We start from the raw sequence: 22,306 nt of genomic DNA on the forward strand, positions 1-22,306 counted from the left end.
TATAAACTTATGTTGAACCAGATGACACTACAACAGTTTTGCTTAAATTATGAACATACATTATATCTTACATATATACCTTGAAATATATATATATATGTGCATCACTATATAAATTGCTTAAACACTTTTTTTGCATATATGTCATTTAAATACAAGTTATCTTTTTCCATGTAAAATACTTGTCCTATACAACTTCCTTAATTGACAATGAGAGCTTTTCAGAGTGCATTATATGGATTTTCCCTGAAATAGGAGGAATAGAAAAAAATGCGTAAGATCTTAAATTCTTTACATATCAAAGCAAAAAGCCTCTCCATTTTTCCTAGGTAGAATATTTTAACTGAGATAAACAGAAATGAGCAAAATTTACACTGATGGTCAATATGCTTGTGAGCTGAAAAGAAAATAATTAAAAAGCAGTAAAAGAGTTGCACTAAAGAAATAAAATATGACATATTATTTTTTTCAGGAAAATTGTTTCATTTCAAAATAAGGTCGTATGTTCAAATGTGGAAAAAAAAAGCCCATACTGAAATACGCAAACACTATTTGTGACAAAAGCAAAGGAATTTTTCAACTTTTCAGTGACCCTTCACAAACTTGCAGTAAGGATTCCCCCCAAACAGAAGTACAGCAGCTCATGTTGTCTCCTGAGAAACAAGGAATTAGTGCATTAAGCAGGTTTCATCAAGCAGAAAAATAAAAGCCTCAGTCGAACCTGAAAAAGATCTTTGCTAAGAAAAAAATAGTTTAGTAAATGTCCAGAGAAAAAAGATGTTTGACCATTTTCTTCATTCCATAGAATACTGTTGATTAGGCAACTTCAACAGAATATCCAAATGATTAAACCATAATACACACACATTATGTATATTCAAATGATAATTTGAAGGGGGAAAAAAAAACCTCAGTTCCTACCAGTTTGGCTGAGTTGTGACGTGCTACGGCTTTTCCGCGAGAGACCCACGATGGCGACCATCTTTGCACCGATGCTGGAGCGCCTCTTTTTGCCACCACCGCCAACAGTGCCCACGGCCGTGTCCGACTGGCTGCCATCGTTCTTCTCCAAGGTGTACATGTCCCCACCGATGCTGGTGCTCTTAGTCATGTTATTTCCCGAGGTGCCCATCTGTCTGCTTTGCATTTTGGATGTAAAGACACTGTCAGCCAGTGGATGGATAAACAGCGCAGACAAAGAAGAGTAAAAAGGGGAAGACAGAAAAGGACAGGTTTCAGATGGAAAGTTTTGGGAGACTGGGGGGTAAAAGCAGCTAATTCAAACAGGTGGGGTTTGGTTTTTGAGAGGTGAAGAGGAGCAACTTTAATTCTAGATTTCTGTTTGGTCTCCCGTAAACACACTTGACTCATTAAAATTTTGTTTTAAATAACAAGCTCTTATTTACTGATTGTTTAAAAACACATTACCAGCAAAAGCATATCAAAGAATTAATACATTCCTATATCATATATACACTTTTTGATTGAGGAATTTAAGTTTTGCGGTCAGTTCTCTGCCCCTCTTCTCACATATATAGATACAAATAATCTATATCTCTCCAGGAAACAGATATTTGATTCATTTCTGAGTGGAAAAGGATATTAGTCTGAAGCCTAGCTTTGGTTTTAAACATCCAGACATTTCAAGAATGTTTCCAGTAAATTGGTCTAGCTCAGTTATCCTACAGTAATGAATAGCCACAGGTTTTTTGCTCCCTCTCTTCAGCAAGAAATAGATGTGTTATATATGTATTTCATACAACACTTGGCCACTACGTGACATAGATCATCATTACTGATAAAATGGAATTTAATTCTAATATACATTTTGTATTCATTTGTAGACTGTTTCTACATTCTCTGTGTGGCTGCACCTAAATTATCTGCTGCAGTATTTCACAACATGCCCTGGGGGGACCTGATCTCCCAGTGGTCCAGGCTAAGGGAACCTTCCTTTGCACAGAAATGACAATCTACAGTGACGACAGAAGTACCTATGCAAATTTTGCCCTGACATCTAACTGGTATATCTGGACAAATATCCAGATCTGGAAACTCTGGAGCACATGTGGGCCTGAGAATAAATAAAGAAAGTTTCTATTTCAGTAGAGTTCTTGCACAGAACTTAGACCTTTATTATTCTGTTCACTATAGTGCATCTCATTAAAACGTCCCCATGATATAGTTTTAGACAATCCACAAAAAAGTGGAATAATTCTGGAAACCAGGAGAAATTATTTTTGTGTTAAATCACCAGTATATGAAGGCTAACAAAGAAAATCTTTGCATTTTAAACAGATTTTCAAAAAGATGCAAAGGCTATTCCTAGAGCTTTACTGCTCAGCAAATGGCTCTAGAGTAAATTTTAATGGGTATAGCCACATTCATTTCCCCTTACCTATAATGGCCTGAATCTATTTCAAAATAGGAAGGTTTTATTTCTTCTTTATGAAGTTTTTACAACACATGTTCTGTCAGTAAAAACTTATCTATGGAATTAATGCAGTGCCCTCAAAAACAAAGGGATCACTGGGTCTCTTCCCACTGATTCAAGGGGAAGTGGGATGAGGCATGAGATTTGGAACAACAGTGCAACTATTTAAGATACCTGTGAGGAACCCATAAAGAGGTCTGCTCTTTAGTTGTCAGCTGTATGTGCATGAAAGCACAAAATGCCTGGAGTTGAGCTACAAATCAGAGGAAATCATAAGAGCTAGTTTACAGAAGAAGTAGACCTTTACTATCAAGTCAAAAAAATATTGAGTGTGATTCTCAAGGAAGTTATAAGGGAAAATATAAATGAAATCTTGGATCAACAGATGGAGATGCACAAAACAAAGCTCAGAGAGAGCCGTATTGGTCTTGCCTGGACAGACAGTAACAAAAGACTGGAACAGAGTGGTAACCTGAAAGCTTTTTTCTTATCCTTTTTTAACTCTTTGTTGTTATATGTTAGTACACACTGTTTTACATTGGTACATTTATCACTAAGGAAGGAGCGGGATAGGATGTGGGTAAAGAGGAAGGCAGGGAAGTTTAAAAAAAAGGGGATCTGTATTTGTGGGTCTTTTTAGCACCACAATAACTTCCTTGTCAGATGATAATACCACATGTTGTATTTTATTTCAAACTAATATTTTTGCTTCACAGAAACAAGATGCCACAGAAACTAGTTCACAGTTTCAACACTACTTTGCATATAAGAAATACTACAGACCTAGAAAGAGATAGTATATCCAACTTTATCTTATGCAACATTCTTCTAAGAATCAGAAAATTAGAGCCCTTTATCCAGTAATGCTATTTTTAACCCAGGTTCTCTAAGGAAATATGATTAATGTGGCTGTGTTTTCTGTCAGGTGTCTCTTTTCAATATTTGAAAAAATTGGTTCAAATCTGACACAGGAGTAGAAAACTAGAGCTATTTAGTTTCTAAAATTGCTTTGAAAACAGATCCCTGGAGAGAGATCTTATGAATGCCCCTTTGGGGAAAGATTGTAGTACAAGTCATTACTTAATCTCTCTTATTTCAGGTAGGAGCTGATTCGCATACACAGACTAATAGGGGATGTAACATTTTTACTGCTTGCAGAACAACCTATTCCAATGATCCATTTTTCAATAATGACATCCAGAAAATCAGTGGGTTCCTGTCATATAGAAAATAGTAATTATGACATTGCTTTGTAAGTGATAATAATATTTAAGAATGGTCTTATGTCATAGCAGTGAAAACAGAAATATTGTTTTCTCATAAAAGTTACAATGAGGAGAAATTTCCCATTTCCTGAGCCTAATGTGCCTTTTAGGTGCTTCAAGTGTCATTTCCCAAGATGTATAATTCTATTTAAGTGCAATGGATTACAATAATTACCCTTGCTAAAGAAATCACTGTGCTTAAAAATACTGGCATGCAAACAAAGTTGCTATAATTTCACTATGCAGTTAACTATGAAAGTACTATGCATTACAAAAATTTGCTCCTTGGCTGATGTCTAAAAGCTTCTGTATCATAAAATGAAATTTTGCTGTGTACACCTGCCAACAATGAGGTAGACTTCATTCAGCCACATTCTTTTGACCAACTGAGAAAAGTAGGAAAGTGAATTCAAATAAGGAAAAAGAGATTTAGATTTGTGTGGATATATCAAATACTAGTACAAATAGCTAATATTAAAAGTTCATTCACGAATCTATTTTTTTCCAGTAGAGTTCTAAAAATATTTGCTTTAATTAAGGGTTTAGGGTTTTTTCCCCCTTCTCTAAAAGCATCGGGGAAGATATCTTTGTTATGCTCCCAACTAGCAAACAGCTGCTGGAGAAAGCCATTACATAGCAGTGGCTTTGTTTTTTCTCAATTCTTCTCTCAAGGAAAAAATTCATACTAATTTGTGAAATTAGCACTAGAAGAGTCCTAAGTGGCTTATAGTGCCTTACAGTAAATCTGCAGTGGTCATGTGCACCTCCTTCATCAGCATTCTGAATGCTTTCTGGCCATCCAACCCTCACTCACTAATTATTCTTGGTAGATGCTTGGTATCCTCACAAGTGAAGCCATCCTTCTACCCAGACTGTCTTTTGACAGTGACAGAAATGGATTATTCTCAGAAAAAATAAGGTGTTGTACATCAGGTTCAGCTCCTTTCTGAGGTAACAGAAAGATGGACTTCAGAGTAAAAGAGAGTAAAGCCTACAACCTTTTCTATTAACATGAAACAGAAATTACTGGAAGTTTCCTTTACGTGCACATATACACAAAGATAATCACACACACACACATCCAGTTCAATATGGACAACAATATTTTAAAACTGATATTAATTGATGAGATTATATGAGTCAATGAATAGATATGAACTAAAACCACGGTTCTCAAGGTGCTTTATGAGAAACTCATCTTAAAAATATCCTCTGCAAAGAGAATATGGAGCCAGATGGGGAAAAAAAATTAAATAAAAGAATTAACTATGCTAGTCCCAACCACATGTGCACAATGGCATAATAACCACCCTTATTAGAATCAAAATAAGAACCCCAGGCCACTGACTTTAGCTTATGGGGACAAACCAGTCAACAAGGTTAGGGTAATGGGCAAAACTTACATGGGAACGTTGCTTCCTGCATTACCCCTAAACCCTGGAAACCAGTTGAGGGCACCAAGAACTGAAAACAGGTCTCTCTGTCTAATTAGCTGGTCAGATGCTTCAATTTTCCAGTGAACAGAGAAAAAGGAAATATTTCTCTACTTAGTCTTCTACTTCAATCACTTTTTCTAGTTTTTCTCAGTTGTGAGAAGTAATTTTGCACACTGTACCTAAAATACAGCATTCTTCTGTAATGTCTTCACAAACAAGCAGGGGTACTCAAATGCAAGTTAAATGACTAATAACATCTAAGTGTAAAATAAACCCTGAAATCTGATCAATTAAAATGGTCTACTTAAAGCAAACTCAAGACAAGCACTAAGTATTTTTGTATATTCCCAAGTGATAATTATTCCAGATAGTCAGGGTCAAATTGGGCATGTCAGCATCCTATGTCTTTTACAGTACATTTTTTTATCTGTAATTGTTTGTGGCCACCTACACTATGGATAAATTTTAGAGGAATACATTCTCAAAGTTAAAGCAGAAAGTTCACATCAAACAAACAAAAGAAAAATAAGACATTAGAAAATAAATTAGACTAAGACATCTATAAATATTTGTAATTTAAAGCCAATGGTGGAGTACAACAACCCTAAGCACCAGATACTATTCTTAAAAATATATCACACTAGCAAACTGAGGGGAGTCAGACTGACATATACATATTACAGGAAATCTAATATGGTCCTTATAGTCACTGAAGACCCTTGTGCCACACCTATGTGCTAATAAAATGGATCAGGCCTGTTCTCTGACCTTAACAGCCTGCATACGCACAGATAGCTTACACCTTTCCCAAAACAGTGTTTTCTCAGGCATGCTGCCTACAGGAAGCAGACCCGGACTCATGCTATCTCCTGAATTGTGCCTGGGTTGAATCAGGGGCACCTTATAGGAGTGTCCAGCACAAAGCTAAACCAAGGAGGACACGAACTGTTTAAACAATCCAGACTATGTCCCGTCTCTGTCTAGTTTACTGTTATAGACATAGCCTTAAATTTCCTGATGATAGTACAATACTCAGATTGTTTCCAAATTCTGATATTCAACAGGCCAATTCTAGCCCATAAGCTCTTTATGGATACTTTTAAAGAAAAGCAGTAATCAAGTACAAACCTCCTATTTATACATAACTTTCTGGAGAATGTAATGTTGTTTCTGGATTTCTTAAAGGCATTAATCTCTTTGCAGAGATCCACTTGTTTTCAAAACAGGGAGAGCAATTATTCTCTGGAATCAACTTTGCTACCAAGGTATTCCACACTCTACTAAAGCAGATAATTAGAAACTATCCTGTTTTGCCCCCCTTTTTGTCAATATCCGTGCTGAATTACAGAAAGATTAGAAAATATTGGCAGAGAAACTCTCTCAAAATACAATGCCTAGGACTGGCTACTCGGAAAACAATCCCTTGTGGAGTTGATGCATAGCCAGTGGGGAATACTGTAAAGTGCCTAAGGAAATCCTTATAAAAGGGAGGTAGAGAAGATCTCATAAGATCTTTGATTTAGTCTTGGTATCTCCTGCTTTAGACAGACCATTTCCTTGATATATGACTGAGAAGGAATGGAACTGTTTGTGAGGTTTGTGTTAAGGAGAGGGAAGATATTACAATGCAAAAGGATCCTGCCCTAAAGGCAGAGAAACTGATTTGAAGACATTTTATATACAACAGTATAGCTGGTAACTCTTGCACCAGGTAAGATGGACTGCACCGTGGGAAAATGCTCCAGATCCTAGATAAACAGATTCCAGATAAAAACTTGGTTTAAACAACATTTTTGGATGTTAAGAAGTAAAAAGCAAGTCAGAAACTTCATCCAACCTCTCTCAATTGCTGACTGACTTCGTGCTTTAGAAGTGTTTAATAATCTTACAAGAAAATACTAATATTAGAACTAATTGATGATATTGTTGGCTGCTGTTATATTTTCCATGAAGCAGTTGCAGACACACTGAATCCTGATTGTTTCATATGTACCAAATGGAAAGTCTCATCATGTTGCCATATTTAAAAACCTGCAGTCTTTGGCTGCAGCTTTTGAATCAGTTGCAGAGTTGGAAGGCATCTCATGAGTTGGTCAGATTCTTGCTTACAGAAAGAGAAACTTTTTATAGCAGCTGGCTGATTAGTACAGTACATGCCAAATTTCCTCAGGAACCTTTTGTTTAGGCCAGAAAAACAAAACAAAAACTAAAAAAACCCACTGACACCTGGGAGTCCTTATGCTTTATCATGCCTTTTGAGATTTACAATATATGGCAAACCAACCAGAATGGGGGTGAAGGAACTAAAGACAGTGACTCCACTGAAAGCTGTTATGGCTACAAAAAGCAATTATGAAGTCCCACAGGTTAAAGAACCTCATTAAGATTTTTGCAGGCATCCTATGTTGTTGCACAGGGCAGTACTGCCCATTCTTTCTGTACATTAAGCAATCCAACAGGCATCAACGAGAAAGGCTAAACTGGGAAAATACACTGACTTAGTCTTTCTCCATAGACAAGAAATCACAAATGGGCCCAGACCCAAGTCTTAGGACACCACGGTCATCCAAAACACCACAGATCATATCCTTTCAGACATCTACTCCCACCATCTCAGTTTTTCTCTTGGACTTATCAAAACAATAATTAGACTCTTGTAAGCTGAACACCTTTCTTTCCCTGTATGTTATTTGTTAAAAAATATCACAATCCATCTGCCAGCTCAAAATAAGTCCCAGCACCAGGAACCCCATCCCTGTAGCTTAGCTAGTGACTTGCTGAACTGAACGGTCACTTCCCATAACCCTGTTACCATAACTGCTACTACCCCCCATTTTTCCCTGTCTCTTCCTCTCCCTTCGCTTCCTTCCGCCATTGTCCTCACTAATATACCAGCAAGACAATTTGTGTTGATAGTTGTAGAAAATCTTCCTCTTCACTAACCTGGTAAAATGACATCACATCAACAGGAGTTCTGCAGGAGTAAAGTACTGATGAAGTTATATAAAACTGGCTGTTAAACCAGGCCCTGGCCCTGAACCGTAACAGTCCATGACAGAAAGCAGCACAGGGGACAGTACAGAATCCTTACATCCAGTGATTCTGTAATCACTAACAAATTACAAAGAATATAATTTATTCTACAAAGAATAAATAAAAATGCTACTCCGTCTGTTTCTAAGTAAGATTGATAGACTAAAATTATTAGGACAATCTTGATTTATTTTTTTCACTTATCAACAAATATACTTTACTACAACCAGTATTATGAAGAACAGGCATTTTTCCAATCTACAATATTATTAATATTCTTAAATGTGAAGGAGAAGATATCAATACTATCCATTGTATTGCATATTGTTAGTGGGATTTTTAAAGATTTTGTTTGTATTTTTGCAGTTATTTTTATAGCACTATTGGAAATGAAAACATAATCTTGTTGCTCTGTCAAAAGTGTACATATTGGAGAATCAGATTTACAATTAGATCATTTGGTAGATCTTGCAGGTTTCTATTTTTTTTCCAATGCAAAGTCAGCATTACTACTTTCCTGTCATTTAGTTTAGTTCTCTGGTAACAATCCTTAAAGAAAATAAAGCACCTGCAATAGCAAAAATCCACTTTGCCAAGTGTGGAGTACAGCTGTGTGTTGTGATGTCCTAGGGAAAGGATTTTAACATTTTTTTCAATTGTTGTAATAGATATTTTTTAATATATGTCCCTTGTGAGACTGGAAGACCCACTGAAGACTTTGTTTACAGCTTTTTACAATCAGGAGAGGAATTTTAATGCCATTCTTAATAGACCTCTCAACTGAACTGGAGAGGCTCTCATTTCATTAATTTGCTGAAGAAATTTAACAAAAACAGCATTATGGGGACAGCCATGATGTAGGAAATCTCACTTCCATGGGAACAATGCTTCTGACCAATGAACATACTCATCTGCCAATTCACATCAAAGAGAGACAGTGCAGGTCTGAAATTATGACGACTTAGTCTCCTGAGATTTACTTGGTCAAAATTATCCTGTTAACTCACTTGTGATATAAATCTCCAATAGTTACTGGACTAACTTAATTATTAGGTTTATTTTATTGAAATTACAACAAGAAATTTGGTGGAAAACAATAAAGCAGTGATTATAGTGTATTTTGTTATGTATATTACTTTTCAAAGAAAACTTTTGTGTACATCTCAAGATAAAAGTCACAATATTATTATATGAAGCATCTGTGTCAAAGTTCTGCTTCATAGAAAATGAGAAATACTTCACCTGTTACAGTATACAGGTTGCCTTTAACTGGATCTTCCCCACTCTGCTAGATATCAAACTCTGCATGCTGCTTTATTATTATAAATTAGTAGATATATAGCTTTTTCCATACCATGACTAGGGTTTTTTTTTTTTTTAATAGCACCAAATTTCAAAATCGTTTGGGGTCAAGCCGTTGGATTACTTACCAAACACTGTCACAACAAATAAGTGATGCAGAAAAAACACACTAACAGATAATTATTTCCAACCACTAGTAGCTGAATTCTTCACAGGGCTTCAGAGTTTTTTGATAAAAGTTCTCAACTCTAAGAGAATAAATGGCCATTTTTTACATAAAAATACAATTTATAACAAAAATTTATTTATAACAACTTTTTAATTTAAATTAATGTTAGAATTAAAATTATTATATTCATCTAGTGTTGATAAACTTTGAAGTTTTCCTTTACAAAGTTACAGAAAAGCTTTACTACCCTGCTAACAGTAGTGAGTCTTTGCAGAAATTCCTTCCTTTGATACAGTGAACTAAGCCATACATTTACTATGTGTGAATGCAAAAGGAGGCTAGTGAGAAAACTAGCTGTGATTCAGAAGCATTAGTCAGCTGCCATATTCATTTGTAAATACAAGCAGTCCATATGAGCTCTGAAGGTTTGGCAATGAAGTAAGTACATTGCAAATAAAGACAGAGTCAGTTTTGACTAACATCCAAAATCTCTGAGTTTAGAAAGCATCGTCTTTAGCCCAGCCTGGCAAAGAAGCAGTTGCATTTGTAAAAGCAGGTTAACAACAAATTAAATTTAATTGCCAAATTAAAATTTACAGTGAGCAACCTGATTTGAGTGTCTCTTACAAAAATGTACCTTGCATGTACTTAATCTGAAAGTTAAATGTTATGTGCTTATTCAAACATACTGTTGAATTACAGTCTTCCAACAGAGACAGAAGAGAGGGATCATTCTATTTTCTACATTAACACACTGATTTGTTCCTTGAGGGCCTGAAAATAGCCCTATGAAATGAAAACCAAGCAGTGAATTGATAAACCAGACTTCAAATCCACTATGTGTCCAAGACCTAAAACCACCAGAGAAATAATGTAAAATCAAGTCAGGAAAGTGAGAAAAATTTCAAACTGGAAGGCAGAAATTATCAAAAATATACAAAAGTAAGAGACATCGTGTATTGCCTCAGGGTAAGAGGAACCATTATTTATCATCCTTATTAAAGGGAGATTAGCTATAAGGAATTTTTTCTTGTTCAGAAAACACATTGACAGCTATAAAACTTTGGAAGATAGACATGCAGGAACTGGATAGGATATGCTACTGAGATTACATTAAGGGGAAAACCACAAAATACACAGGGAACAGCCAGATCTCCTGAAAGGGCTTTATTTAAATAAATTGCTGTAGTCAATATGGATTTCACTATAGCTGTATCTATACTTCACTCATGAAGGACCAGATTGCTTTGATTAATACTGTACAATGTGGATATATTCATGCTTGTTGTACTGCTTATATCTATGTGTGGCAGTGGCTGTCTGAAGAATAAAACAACTCTGACATTTCCTTCATTCCTTGCAAATTCAGGTTGCTTGAGGACTCGGAAAAATCAGGGTCAGAATAGGCACTGCTAACAGCTCACTAACCCATAGCACCTCTTTGAATTGATCTTCTGGGACTGAGAGCTAAATGGACACAAGCAAGAGATCTGAAGCCATAATTACCTCAGCAAAAGAGACATTATCTGGGACATCATGATCTTGCCTGTCTGACTTTTGTCACTTCGACAAAATGACTTTGAGTCACTTTGGGCCTCTGGGGAAAATTAGAAAAGCATACAGAAAACTTAAGACCATCATAAGAAGAAAATGTTATAAAGAAACATGGCTTACAACTTTCTGACCATTAAGTCTGCACACTTTTTCTGACCTGGGAAGGACAGGTCTATGACCAGAGCTCCCTGCTGAGGCAATGTGGCACTTTGCACACCATGCATGTTTCAAGCAAAATCTCTTCTTGTTTACCTTTGGCCTCCATAGGAATTGTATTATGTCTTGTATTATGGCTCACTGTGGTATTTGTATGAAAATATATAGGCTTATTTCCTACTAAGGGCCACCTGATGACACATACCCCATCTTGTTTAGGTAGCATCTTATGGACTTTATAGACTAAGATGAGTTGGAACACCATTCAGGTACAATGGTAGTACTGAAGCAAACTGTTCAGGTGCTTGGTCAAATAACATTACAATTGACAGATGGGCAATGGCAAACCACTGGATCACCATTTTACCATAGGTATTAAGTACACAACAGTAAGACTAGCACTTGCTCCCTGACCCTTAGTTAAAATATTATACTTGCCAGCTGGGTCTGGCAATGTGTTTCAAAGGCACTGGCACAAAACCAGTAACTGTGTTTTAGAAATAATTTTGTGAAGTAACAAGAAGGCATTTATGTTTGTTTCTTAGATGGCTGATAAGCTCATTAATTATTTTTAATGAAGTACATTTAGAGGAATCAGAAAAGGAACTGTATGAATTTTACAGAATCTTTTCACTTTTCTATTAAAATAATACTTGGATAAAAATAGTGAAAACGTACAGCACTAAGACAGAACCACAGAATCATAATATCAAAGAAAGAAAAGCCTAATGAGCTTCAACATTCAACCCCTTGTTTTGATAACTTTCTACTCCACCCTTAGTTGTTGCTATTGCTATTCTTGTCCACAGACCTATTGTGCTCAATCTTGTACAAATAAAGATAAAAAAGTCTGTCTATTGGAGAATTTATCATACAATCTAGTTTTAAATAGCTTCAGAAAATGAGTCTTTTTAAACACACTTAAAAGTGCAAAAAATAATTTCAACATTTATATTTGCTTCAAATCCTCATTTTAATTTTTCCCTTCATCCCTACTTCCCTGCAGGTCTACAGGGCTTTCCATCTGCACCTATTGTGTTTTTTTTTAAACTACTGATGCACTGTTTTTAAATAACCTTTAGTAACAGGAGTACATCAGTGCTTTCTGGATCACAGGTCAGAGCTGACTCAACAGAAGTTAAAGTGCAGGCTGCATTTCATAGAGAGGGAAGCAGTCTCAATGATATTGTGTTTCTGTCAAAGAAAATATGTTCGAGTTCCCTGCTGGGTACCATACATCAAATCTGCAGACTGTTTCAAATGAGGTATTTTCACTGTTCACCTGTCAATAATGTGTACTTCCAAATTCATAACTTTATTATTTCCCAGTGGATCAAAATAAGTTTACTAGTTGCAAAGGAGTCTATACATCTTTTGTACTTACTCCAAAGTAACAGAAAAAAATGGGTCTCCAAGAGCTTGATAGATGGTGACAAATAACTTAGAAACAGGTGACTTTGCTACATTTCTTAAATGATTTGTATGCTACTCTCAGTACAGATTTCACAACAAATATATTAATTCATGTAATTGCTTTCTGAACCATTGGTATTTTGTATCCTTTTCCATAATATTTTTCCAGAAGTCACAGATAATTTTCTTCCGCATGTCATCTACGAAAGTGAAAAAAAAAACAAATGGCCAAATTATTGACTGTGTGTGTTGTTACAGACTCAGTAGCTATATGAATTTACAGCTTTTGAAGATTTGCCTTCCTGTGGAATACTAAAGTTAAAAAGCTTACATCAAAAAGTAGTGACATTGAATCTATGCTTCAAATGGGTCAAGAATTTGCCATGAACTGCTAACAGACTCTACACAGTCCAATAATACTAACAAAATCTTACTGAAAAAAACATTTATTTTAGGTCCTTTGATTTCAAAGTCATAGACTGGCAATATGTGAGCAGCTCTCTGCTCATCTAGTCAGAATGATGTCCTCCTTAGAGGGACACAAAATAAAGCTCCTGCATTTTGTTCAAGGACTCAGTCCATCATAACAAAATGTTTTGCAGCTGAAAAGAGCTTGTGAACATTGTACTGCGATCTACCATTCCCATCCCAGGAATGGCAAGGTCACTTTTCTGTGATGTTAAAAAATTTGTTACACCAACATCTTGGGTTGAGAGCTGCAAGAAACTGCATGTTGACATGTTTTCCCTGAAAAATTACATGAACACTGACATAGCTGTACCTAAGTTCTCTCTCCCCCCATGGCAGAAAATATGCTGGGTAAACCTTATCTAGAGAGAGAGAGAGAGCTCTTGAGAGCAGACTGCCTGTACTGCAGTTTTGCTAAAGGACTGATCATGCAGCAGGGAGTGAGTCTCAGGCCACAGTTTTCCCTTGCAAACATATGGTCTGTTTGTCTAGAAAGGTTAGGAAGAATTAACTTCTTTCATCCAGTAATGCAGTTGGAGCAATCATTGTAATCATTCTGAAATAGCTTTAAGAAACCAAACAGCACATGCACACTGAAAATGGATTCTTGGTGCTTGTTAGCTTTTGTACAGTTTTTGATATTTTTACCAGAATACAGATTTTTCAAAAAATGTTACTGGCTTCCACCCCTGTGAAGGAGCTTGCACAGACTGAATTGACATGCTTTTTCATCCAGCTTTGCAAAACACTGCATTTAACTGATAATAGCTGCAATCACAATGGAAGGCTCATAAAAACTGAAATGCTAAGAATACAGTATCATGAAAACCTAAGGAACAAATACTCATAAGGAATCAGTTTTAAAACGTACAAATTAAATTATTTAAATATTTTTTTTGACTGAATGACATAAAAAAGAACTAGTAAGTGAATTTGAAATGAATCTTTATACCCAAGAAGGGAAGGGCCACAAGGAGTGTAAAGAACCATTAGGAAGAGAAAAAGTTTTGTATCTGAAGAAATTCATTACTTAAAACTACATCCTGCACTGTGTTTCTTGTAACTTCAAGTGCCTCTGCAAAATTACATCCCAGCTGACTTTTTCTACTACAAATTCTCCTTCCTCAGTTGTGTCATCTTCCTACTTAATCAGCTCTATTTCTTCTACTGTCTTTTAGCATTCGCTTCTTTTCTTCCCATGGGATGTCATCGATTTCTTCCGATACATAGCAAAACACACGACCAATTCTTCTGTGTTGTCTCTTCATTCTCCTCTTTATACATTTCTCTCCCCTTTCCCCTGTCATGGATGCAGAAATTTATCACTGGATCTTTTTCTCAACTGTTTGATTTCCCTAAGTGATTGTACGCTATCTTCCGATTTCCTTTCCCCCAGTGCCTCTTTCCTTATTCATATTCTTACCTCTAGCCACCTGGTCATCACTGACTCTTTCCCCAAATCATAGAAACATATTTTAGCATATCCCCTTAGGAAGTAATGCAGAACCTCTAGTCTTGCTCTCATCAGTTCTGCAACTACAGCCACATCTCCTTTCTCCTTTCCACCTCTGAATTAACTGAACACATTGTTTTAAGTAAATCTCTTGAGTTCTTGTTTTCCAATTACATTTTAGACCCTTTCCAAACAACTATCTTTCGCCTTTTGCATTTGGTCAAAGCCACTCCTGCCAAGGTCTTCTGGTAGATTCTCACTTTCTGCCCACCCAGTTAACTGTGATGGTCCCACGGTGATGTAGCACTGTCTTCTCTATGGATATCCCTCAAACATCATCCCTTCATCAACAGTACATCAAAGCATTATCCTCTCTGCAGTAAAACCCCTCCCTCACCTTCCCTGTCTCTTCCTACCTACGCTAAAACCTCTTTCTTTGGCACCTCCTTGTGATTCACCAATCTCAATTCAGTACCGTTAAACTCACTATTTCACTCAAAGACCTTTCTCCTCCTTCTTCTCCCAGCCATGTGGATCATGCATGTCATTCAGACCTGCGATTTGGGCAGGCATTTTAATTCAGGCTTCATATTAGGTCCACCTTTTCGTGACCTGCACACGCTTTTTATTTCACATCTCTACCCTCTCCATCCACCCACACAGCTTATTATTTTGTCCACTCTCTCACCATTTCAGATACTAGCTAGTGCAGTGCTTTTCTCCAGCCCTGGTAATTTACGTATCCTACCTAACTCCTTCCAGGATACTGTAGGAAAGATATGTTTCACAGGCTTTCAATTTGGCTGTGTCATCTTTCTCCATACATCAGTAAAAAACCTGTACTCTCTTCTATCCAGTTGTACATAATTAAACTTTATTTTCCATTATTTTAGCAGTTGTTCCTTATCACTTTTGTATTCTCACATTCAAGACTGAAAGATCAGCTCCTGCTGCTCATCAGACTTGCCCCATCATCCACTTGATATATTTTTAGTAAGCACCTCATGTTTTTAACTCATTGCGTCTAATACTTGAAAAGAGCTCTCCAGAAATATTCACAAAGATGTTTTATATTCTTTCTTAAAATCTCCCCTTAGTACTCTCTGTTGTCAAGATGTTCCCAACCCAGTATTTTAACTATCTCCTGTCACATGGAACATTTCTCAGTTCTGTCCTCTATGGACTCATATGCCATCTCATGATTTAGTCTATGTGTGCTTGGAACAGAGGTTGTATTTTTCTTCTGTACTTCACTAGAGTATAGCACAGTGAAATCCTGCTCTGTGATTACAATTGCTGTGTATTCATATGATAAAACAAAACTATTGTGACTATCAGAATTAATGCTTAGGATTGATATTTAGAAAATCATTAAGGAAGGTTAAGATTTAGAGAAGTCTTAAACAGATTTCCAGCAATAAAAATTATGACTGCTCACACATTAGAAGTAAGAGGGCTTTTTTTATGCCTGATATCATCAGGGAGCTGGAAGAAGAAATAATGTCAGGGAACAGTACATAAAGAATCCCTAAAACTAAAACAGGGAAGCTTGATCCATGCTTTTTGTTTACTAAACACTTACTGGCAAGAAAGAACACAATTATGTTTTCCCTATAGGTCAACCATATGCCAAGGTTTAGTTTTACAAGGCTTAATGAAGGCAAAATCTGATGCTGCAGCTATTTCTGACAGAAAAGATTTATTGATTTATTGTGCTCCAATGCTCCAAAAGCTAATGCAGTTTATTGCGCTGAGAGACTCTTTAAAACTGGCATGGAATGAATTCATGATGGATACCTGTCTTCACAGTCATTTAAGTTACATTGAACCCACTTATGATCTCAGCAGATTGAAGCCCTCTGTCTGATTATTACCACTACTCATAAAGTATATAAGCACAATGACATCAAGAGGTATGATGTATCCTTAATGAGCTAAGTTTTGATGGTGAAATGATTAAGAGCAGCCCCTGCATTCCAGATTGCCCAGAGGAAAAGTGACTGCTGTTCAACTAATGATGCATCTCTGAAGTAAAAAATATGTTGAAAATTCCCATCTGCAAAACAGCTTTTCTTGATGCCCAAGATCTCAAGAACTAGATAACAATTTACTACTGTTTTATGATGGATGAACTGGCTGCTGTGATTCTGTTGGGTCTCTGAAATACTTATGGATATGTTTAATTATTAAGTGATGCTTTGGTGATTGTTTAATATTGGTGGTGTGTCTGAAAACATTTTTGGAAAGCTGAAGTTGTTAACTTATCTTGTAAATACCTTATAAATTGCCAGGTATAAGGTAGCTTATAAACTTCCAAACAAGCAAGCAGGAGGCACTGAATTTACAACAATGCTTAGGATTGATCCTGCCTTCTGGTTTGTCCACTGAATAGACAACTCATGATACTTCAGTACATTACTGATATACAACTATGTGTGTATATAAATGTGTATTTATATCTATACCTGTACCTGTATAGGAATCAATCCGTTCTTTTCAATTTCCTTCTTACCCAAGAAGAATGTTCAGACAACACTAAAAAGATGAGCAGTTATTGTACCATGGGAAAGGAAGGTGGATACAGAGAAACTTTCCTTTTTATTCACAACTTATATACAAAAAGTGGTCAAAATGAGAAAAGTGGGCTGACTTCCATGTTGGGAGCCAAAATCTAACAAACACAGACAGAAGTCACTGCACAGCAGTCACTTAATATCTTGTTTCTCTATCAGGTAGGGACTCCAGACTTGTGCTGCTTCTTCCTGAAAGCAGAGAGCAGCTAACAAGCAGAGGAAGAAGCTGACATGGGGAACAAGAAATTGTTTCTCAAAGAGGACTTTACTTTCTGTGAGGGTCAGCATTTTTGCTGAAGACTAACCTGAGTAAAAGCTGGAAACCAGGGACAGGGTCATGCTTTTTGAGAGGCAGAACTGCCAGATCCATTAAACTGGGAACTTAGTGGGAACAAGGAAAAGGACTTTCAGACATCCTTTCCCACACTACCATCTAGCAGTCTCTGGAACACCTATGCCAAGACAGTCTTAAAGGCAACTGTTTTTAAACAACTGCTTTTGCTGAATTCTAAAATGAACTCAGATGCATGAAGGAATGATGACACTTAATGTATAAAAGCAGTACTATGGCTATATTGGCCCATATCTCCCCAGACTGAACACTACATATTTTGATTCTCTTTTTGTATCACATTTTCTTTGTGCATGTTCATGTGTGTGTGTATGTACAAGCATGTACACATGTATGTTTGTAATAAAGGAAGAAAGTGGATTACCATAGAGTGCTCTGTGCTTACCCTAATACATATAAGCACAATTTTACAGGCATAAGTTATCTTTAGGCAGTGCAGAATTAGCAAGTTAAAATAAAGTATTTTTTTCTGGGATTTTCTGCCATTCTTGGGTAGGTGAGAAGGGCTTCAAGACTATTCAGCAAGTCTCAACCTAATTTTTTGCTAATGAAGAAATATTGTATTTGTCTTAATGGAAATTACATGAATTTTGCAATACAAGATGTCACTCATTTACATTAAAAGTCATGGTTCAAAGGAATCATGGTAAGATGTATAAATCTAGAATATTATCTGATAAAATCAGAGCCAATTGTGCTGAAATGTTTCCAGATTCAATACAGCAGCAGAGGTACATGACCCCTCCATGGTACAGCAACCTATGACAGTTATTTACAAGAGACAAAAAAAAAAAGGGAAGACTGCTTATCCACATCAATTGTCAATCAATATGCACATGTATCAGCCTAGACAAAGAGGATTAAAAAAAAAAGAATCCAAATTCTCTTCTTTAGTACTGAAACAATGAAATAAAGATGGTTTTAATATTTATGAGATATCACTCAACAAAAGATTTTTCTCTGAAATAATAATTCAAGTAGGGAATATAATGAGGAAGCTTACAATTTCTATTGTTTATTAGAGTCAAACCCAAACTCTAGTCTAAACCAATTTAAAAAATAATATGCTGTAGTTGCATGCATAATAATGAGTCAAGTTAGCGTATTACATTATTTGGTATGCAGAACAAGTTCACTGAATCTGAGAGTGAAACTTGCTTAAATATGGAAGCATCATGATTGAAAGCAAAAAAGGCTGCAGGGAAGATAGAAAATAAGCTAAGCAAAGGGAGAAGAAAAGGAAGACAAGTAGGGTCTTGGTACAGGAGGAAGAATAATAGATCAATAGAAACACAAGTATATTTTACCTGCCATCCTTTTTCCCTTCCTCAGCTTGGTCTTCTTGAGCTTTTTCATCATGCCCTGATCCTTTGTTTTCCTCCTTATGACAGTTCTCTGTCACCTCTTGCCCTTCCCCTTTTTCATTAACTTCTTTCTCCTTTGCTTTTTCCTCCTCCTCTTTTTCTTCCTCCTCAGGAAATACTCCATCTTGTTCATCCCCTTCCAGCCCTCCCTCTTTTTTTCCCTCTATATCCCTTGTCCTTCTGAAGTCAACAAAAATTGAAAAAGGCATGCAAAAAGAAAAGAGAAAAGAATAAATTAAAGTTATGGTCATGGAGAAGATCATGCATGAACTCACAAGAAAGAAAATGCAAAATAAATTAAATAAAAACTAAAAGATGGAAGCAATCATGAGTTAAACCATGCTGGCTAAGACTCCAGCCTACTCTAGAGAACCTTGGGACATTTTCTTAGCACAGTCCCTAAGTCCCTCTTGAATAAAAGTTGCATGGCAATACATCACAGTTAGAAATGTATACATAACTGTATGTCAGAAACAATGTGGTCCTCACAATGCTCATATAAGCAGATGTTTAAACATTCTTTTCAAACATACTATTTCTCCCAAGAGGACAATTTTCTGAGAATTAACAGAGGCTGACTCTGATTTTTGCTGAGATGCAGGTGGGTTACACCTTCCAAGAAAAATGATCTTTCATTCCTTTTACAGCCAAAGTTCCTCTGAGTGTGCACAGGACACAGGCAAAGGAGATGCTGTGTTTTGCTCGCAGATACACTACGTACATCTTGTTAAAAAGTAGTGCAATGGTTGTACATCTGCAGTTAAATTGGACTAGTGTAAGTATTAAATAAATTCAATTGGTCTGTGTAAATATTAAATAAGAGTTCTATAAAAGTTCAACAGCACTAGTTTTAAAGAAAATTAAGATGGCTCTGACATTGCTGGCATAAACTTTCAAGTTAAACTGTCTTTTCAGCCATATTAAATATTTTACAAAACGATTTTCAGAAAGTACAAATCTAAGTGTGTCTAATGCTTGCCGACAGCATGTGTTTGTTATTTAGTGCATGCTAGTATAACCCAAGATGACAAAACTTGGCTAAAAACAAATACCATGAAGACTTCAGAAAACATTAGATGAAGACGCTTAAACCAGTATTTTGTAAATTCCCTGCAAATTTTTAACCCAGGCAAAATATTAATTTCAAATACAAATATTGACAAATATTACGTTACTTAGATCACACAGCTATGGCTGGCACTGCAGCTCCTTGTGCTCACCTTATTTTCTTGTTCCCTCTTGGACGCTCTGACTGGACGGACATATAGCTTGTGCTGCTGAAACGTGAAGCACTGCTTGTCCGTGACACAGCAGAGACATCACTGACATCGCTGTCTGAAGACTTATTGGAAACATTGTCTGAGCCTCGCTGAGGATCCCGTCCTGACCGATACTGTAAGAGGAGAGGGACAAAGATACAGATGTTGTCAGTGACATATTACCACAAATCAGCTATGGAGCTGGTCCCTGATGCTATCTAAACTGTCTTTGTCACCAGAGTGCCTGAATTTTTATAATGAAGTTTTCAACTGATACAGAATACAAGTAACATCTTGGTTTTTATTAATTTTACCCTGCTTTGCTATCCCATTCAAGATATTAGCTCCTCAGCTTCGTCCATAGACTGACTTGTACAAAACTTCCAGCTCTTCCAAAGGTTTCACAAACCTTACCAAAGAAATATAACCATCATCAAATATGCACAAATCAAAAAAGAGAGACTTAGTGGCTTGCCCACGATTACTGAGTTTATGAGATTGAACAGGAGACCGAACATGCTTCATGCTGTCTATACAATATGTGTCTCCTTTGGGGCCTAGCCTGTTTACAAGAACTTCTAGTTGACAAATGTTAACAATGTTTCGTTTTGGCTTTTTTAAAAGTAAATAAATAGATGAGATTATCACACCAAAAGACAAAGCAATGTTGTAGCTGTGCAAACAAACCCCACATCTTGCTGAACTGCTGGACTGGGGAGTCTGAAATGATGGGACAGGAATAGAGATAATTTGTACTGACAGTGCCTCAGAAACTAAAAAATTACAGTAGTATTTGAGCTTATTAACAGTACATTCCAAACATGGAACTGGCAGGTGACTGGTGATCAGCAGTAAGCCCATACAATATAAAGCAATGTTGTGCAGAGGTATTCAAGTTATATCTGAACAAAATATTATGACCATTTGCTCTTGTTACACAAGTTAGGTCTAAATTAATGCTAAGTCTGTGCCACTCTGCATTGCACTATGTGCAGATTATAATAAATAGCAGAAAGATGTTTCTTCCTCTCCTCTTGACACAGTCATTTCTGTGTATGCAGAAATCCGACAGGTTGCTATTGATAATCTTTTCAGAAAAATAGTACTGCAAGATGAATTGTCAGTGATCACCAGGTAATTGTTTGGCTTATATAGAAAGAAGACAGTATAGAAAGATGTGAAGAACGGCACAGACAGGACTGAAAGGAAACAATGGAAGAAAATAATCTGTGTAACACATCAGTGGCTTGTTGAACTCTTGGGGACAGTAACACTGGACTCAGCCACCTGGAGAAAATAATTCCTAATGTAAAGTGGCAGACCTATGTACTTCTGCAGAAGAGAAGGATGTCCAGGTTTGGCTATCAAATTTGTCCCATTTTTATAGTTTTGAAATAACTGACTTTCATGAAATACACAGATCATTTGTTTCTGTTCTCTTGCAAGGAATGTTACACTGAGAAATATTCTGGAAGACTGTGCAGTGTCTAAATAGCATTTCAGAATAGAATTTGACTGCCTGTTTACCATAAATGAATTTTACACTTAGAAATAGTAAGTTATTTTGCCCATTTTAAGACAGGGAAATGAAACAGAGATGAGGAAAAATGCTCATGCAGGTTACACTGTACACCTACTGCAGACAGTGACTGAGCACAGCCTGAACTGCACACTTACATAAAATGGTTGCCCATGCTGCAGCTGGCTTCCTGATCTGTATGCATTTACAGTGTTTGTGCTCAGTGACAAACCACTCAAGCTCTCCCCAGCCTTTAGGTGTGAGAGTGGACTTAGCCAGCCATAAACTCACAGTGTACCTCTGTGATTATGACTGTTTTTATCGATTCCATTAATATTTTTGCTTGATAAAGAAGACAGTACATATTATTATTGATATATCCATTTGGGAACATAAAAACCATGATTAAACAGGTGTCCTGATCATCAGAGATAATGGAACATTATACCAGAAAAAAAGGATTGTTCTTTTTCAGCTTCTCCTTTTAAAAGAGCAATTATTTGCAAAGTTGCAGGGGGCGACTTTGGAGAACAACAAAATAACTATGCCTAGAGAA

At 36.4% G+C, this 22,306-nt stretch overlaps 1 protein-coding gene across 50 annotated transcripts in view; it reads right to left on the minus strand.

Moving 5' to 3' along the window:
* Nucleotides 1-22,306, minus strand: part of RIMS2 (regulating synaptic membrane exocytosis 2) — a 483,921-nt gene that overhangs the window by 56,007 nt on the left and 405,608 nt on the right. For 33 of the 50 annotated variants that reach the window (XM_042785721.1, XM_032987975.2, XM_032987971.2 and 30 more), the window contains 3 exons: nucleotides 20,193-20,365; nucleotides 18,916-19,152; nucleotides 922-1,163 (listed from right to left, as the gene is read on the minus strand). The exons of 3 other annotated variants lie outside the window; for them this stretch is intronic. In XM_042785721.1, the coding sequence (XP_042641655.1) occupies nucleotides 922-1,163; nucleotides 18,916-19,152; nucleotides 20,193-20,365 (652 nt within the window). The remainder of the gene's footprint in view (nucleotides 1-921; nucleotides 1,164-18,915; nucleotides 19,153-20,192; nucleotides 20,366-22,306) is intronic. 14 more of the 50 variants (XM_032987992.2, XM_042785725.1, XM_032987994.2 and 11 more) reach the window with 4 other exon arrangements.

The sequence above is a fragment of the Tyto alba genome, unplaced genomic scaffold (genome assembly GCF_018691265.1).
Source record: "Tyto alba isolate M040663 unplaced genomic scaffold, T.alba_DEE_v4.0 Super-Scaffold_9, whole genome shotgun sequence".
In the NCBI taxonomy this organism is placed as follows: domain Eukaryota; kingdom Metazoa; phylum Chordata; class Aves; order Strigiformes; family Tytonidae; genus Tyto; species Tyto alba.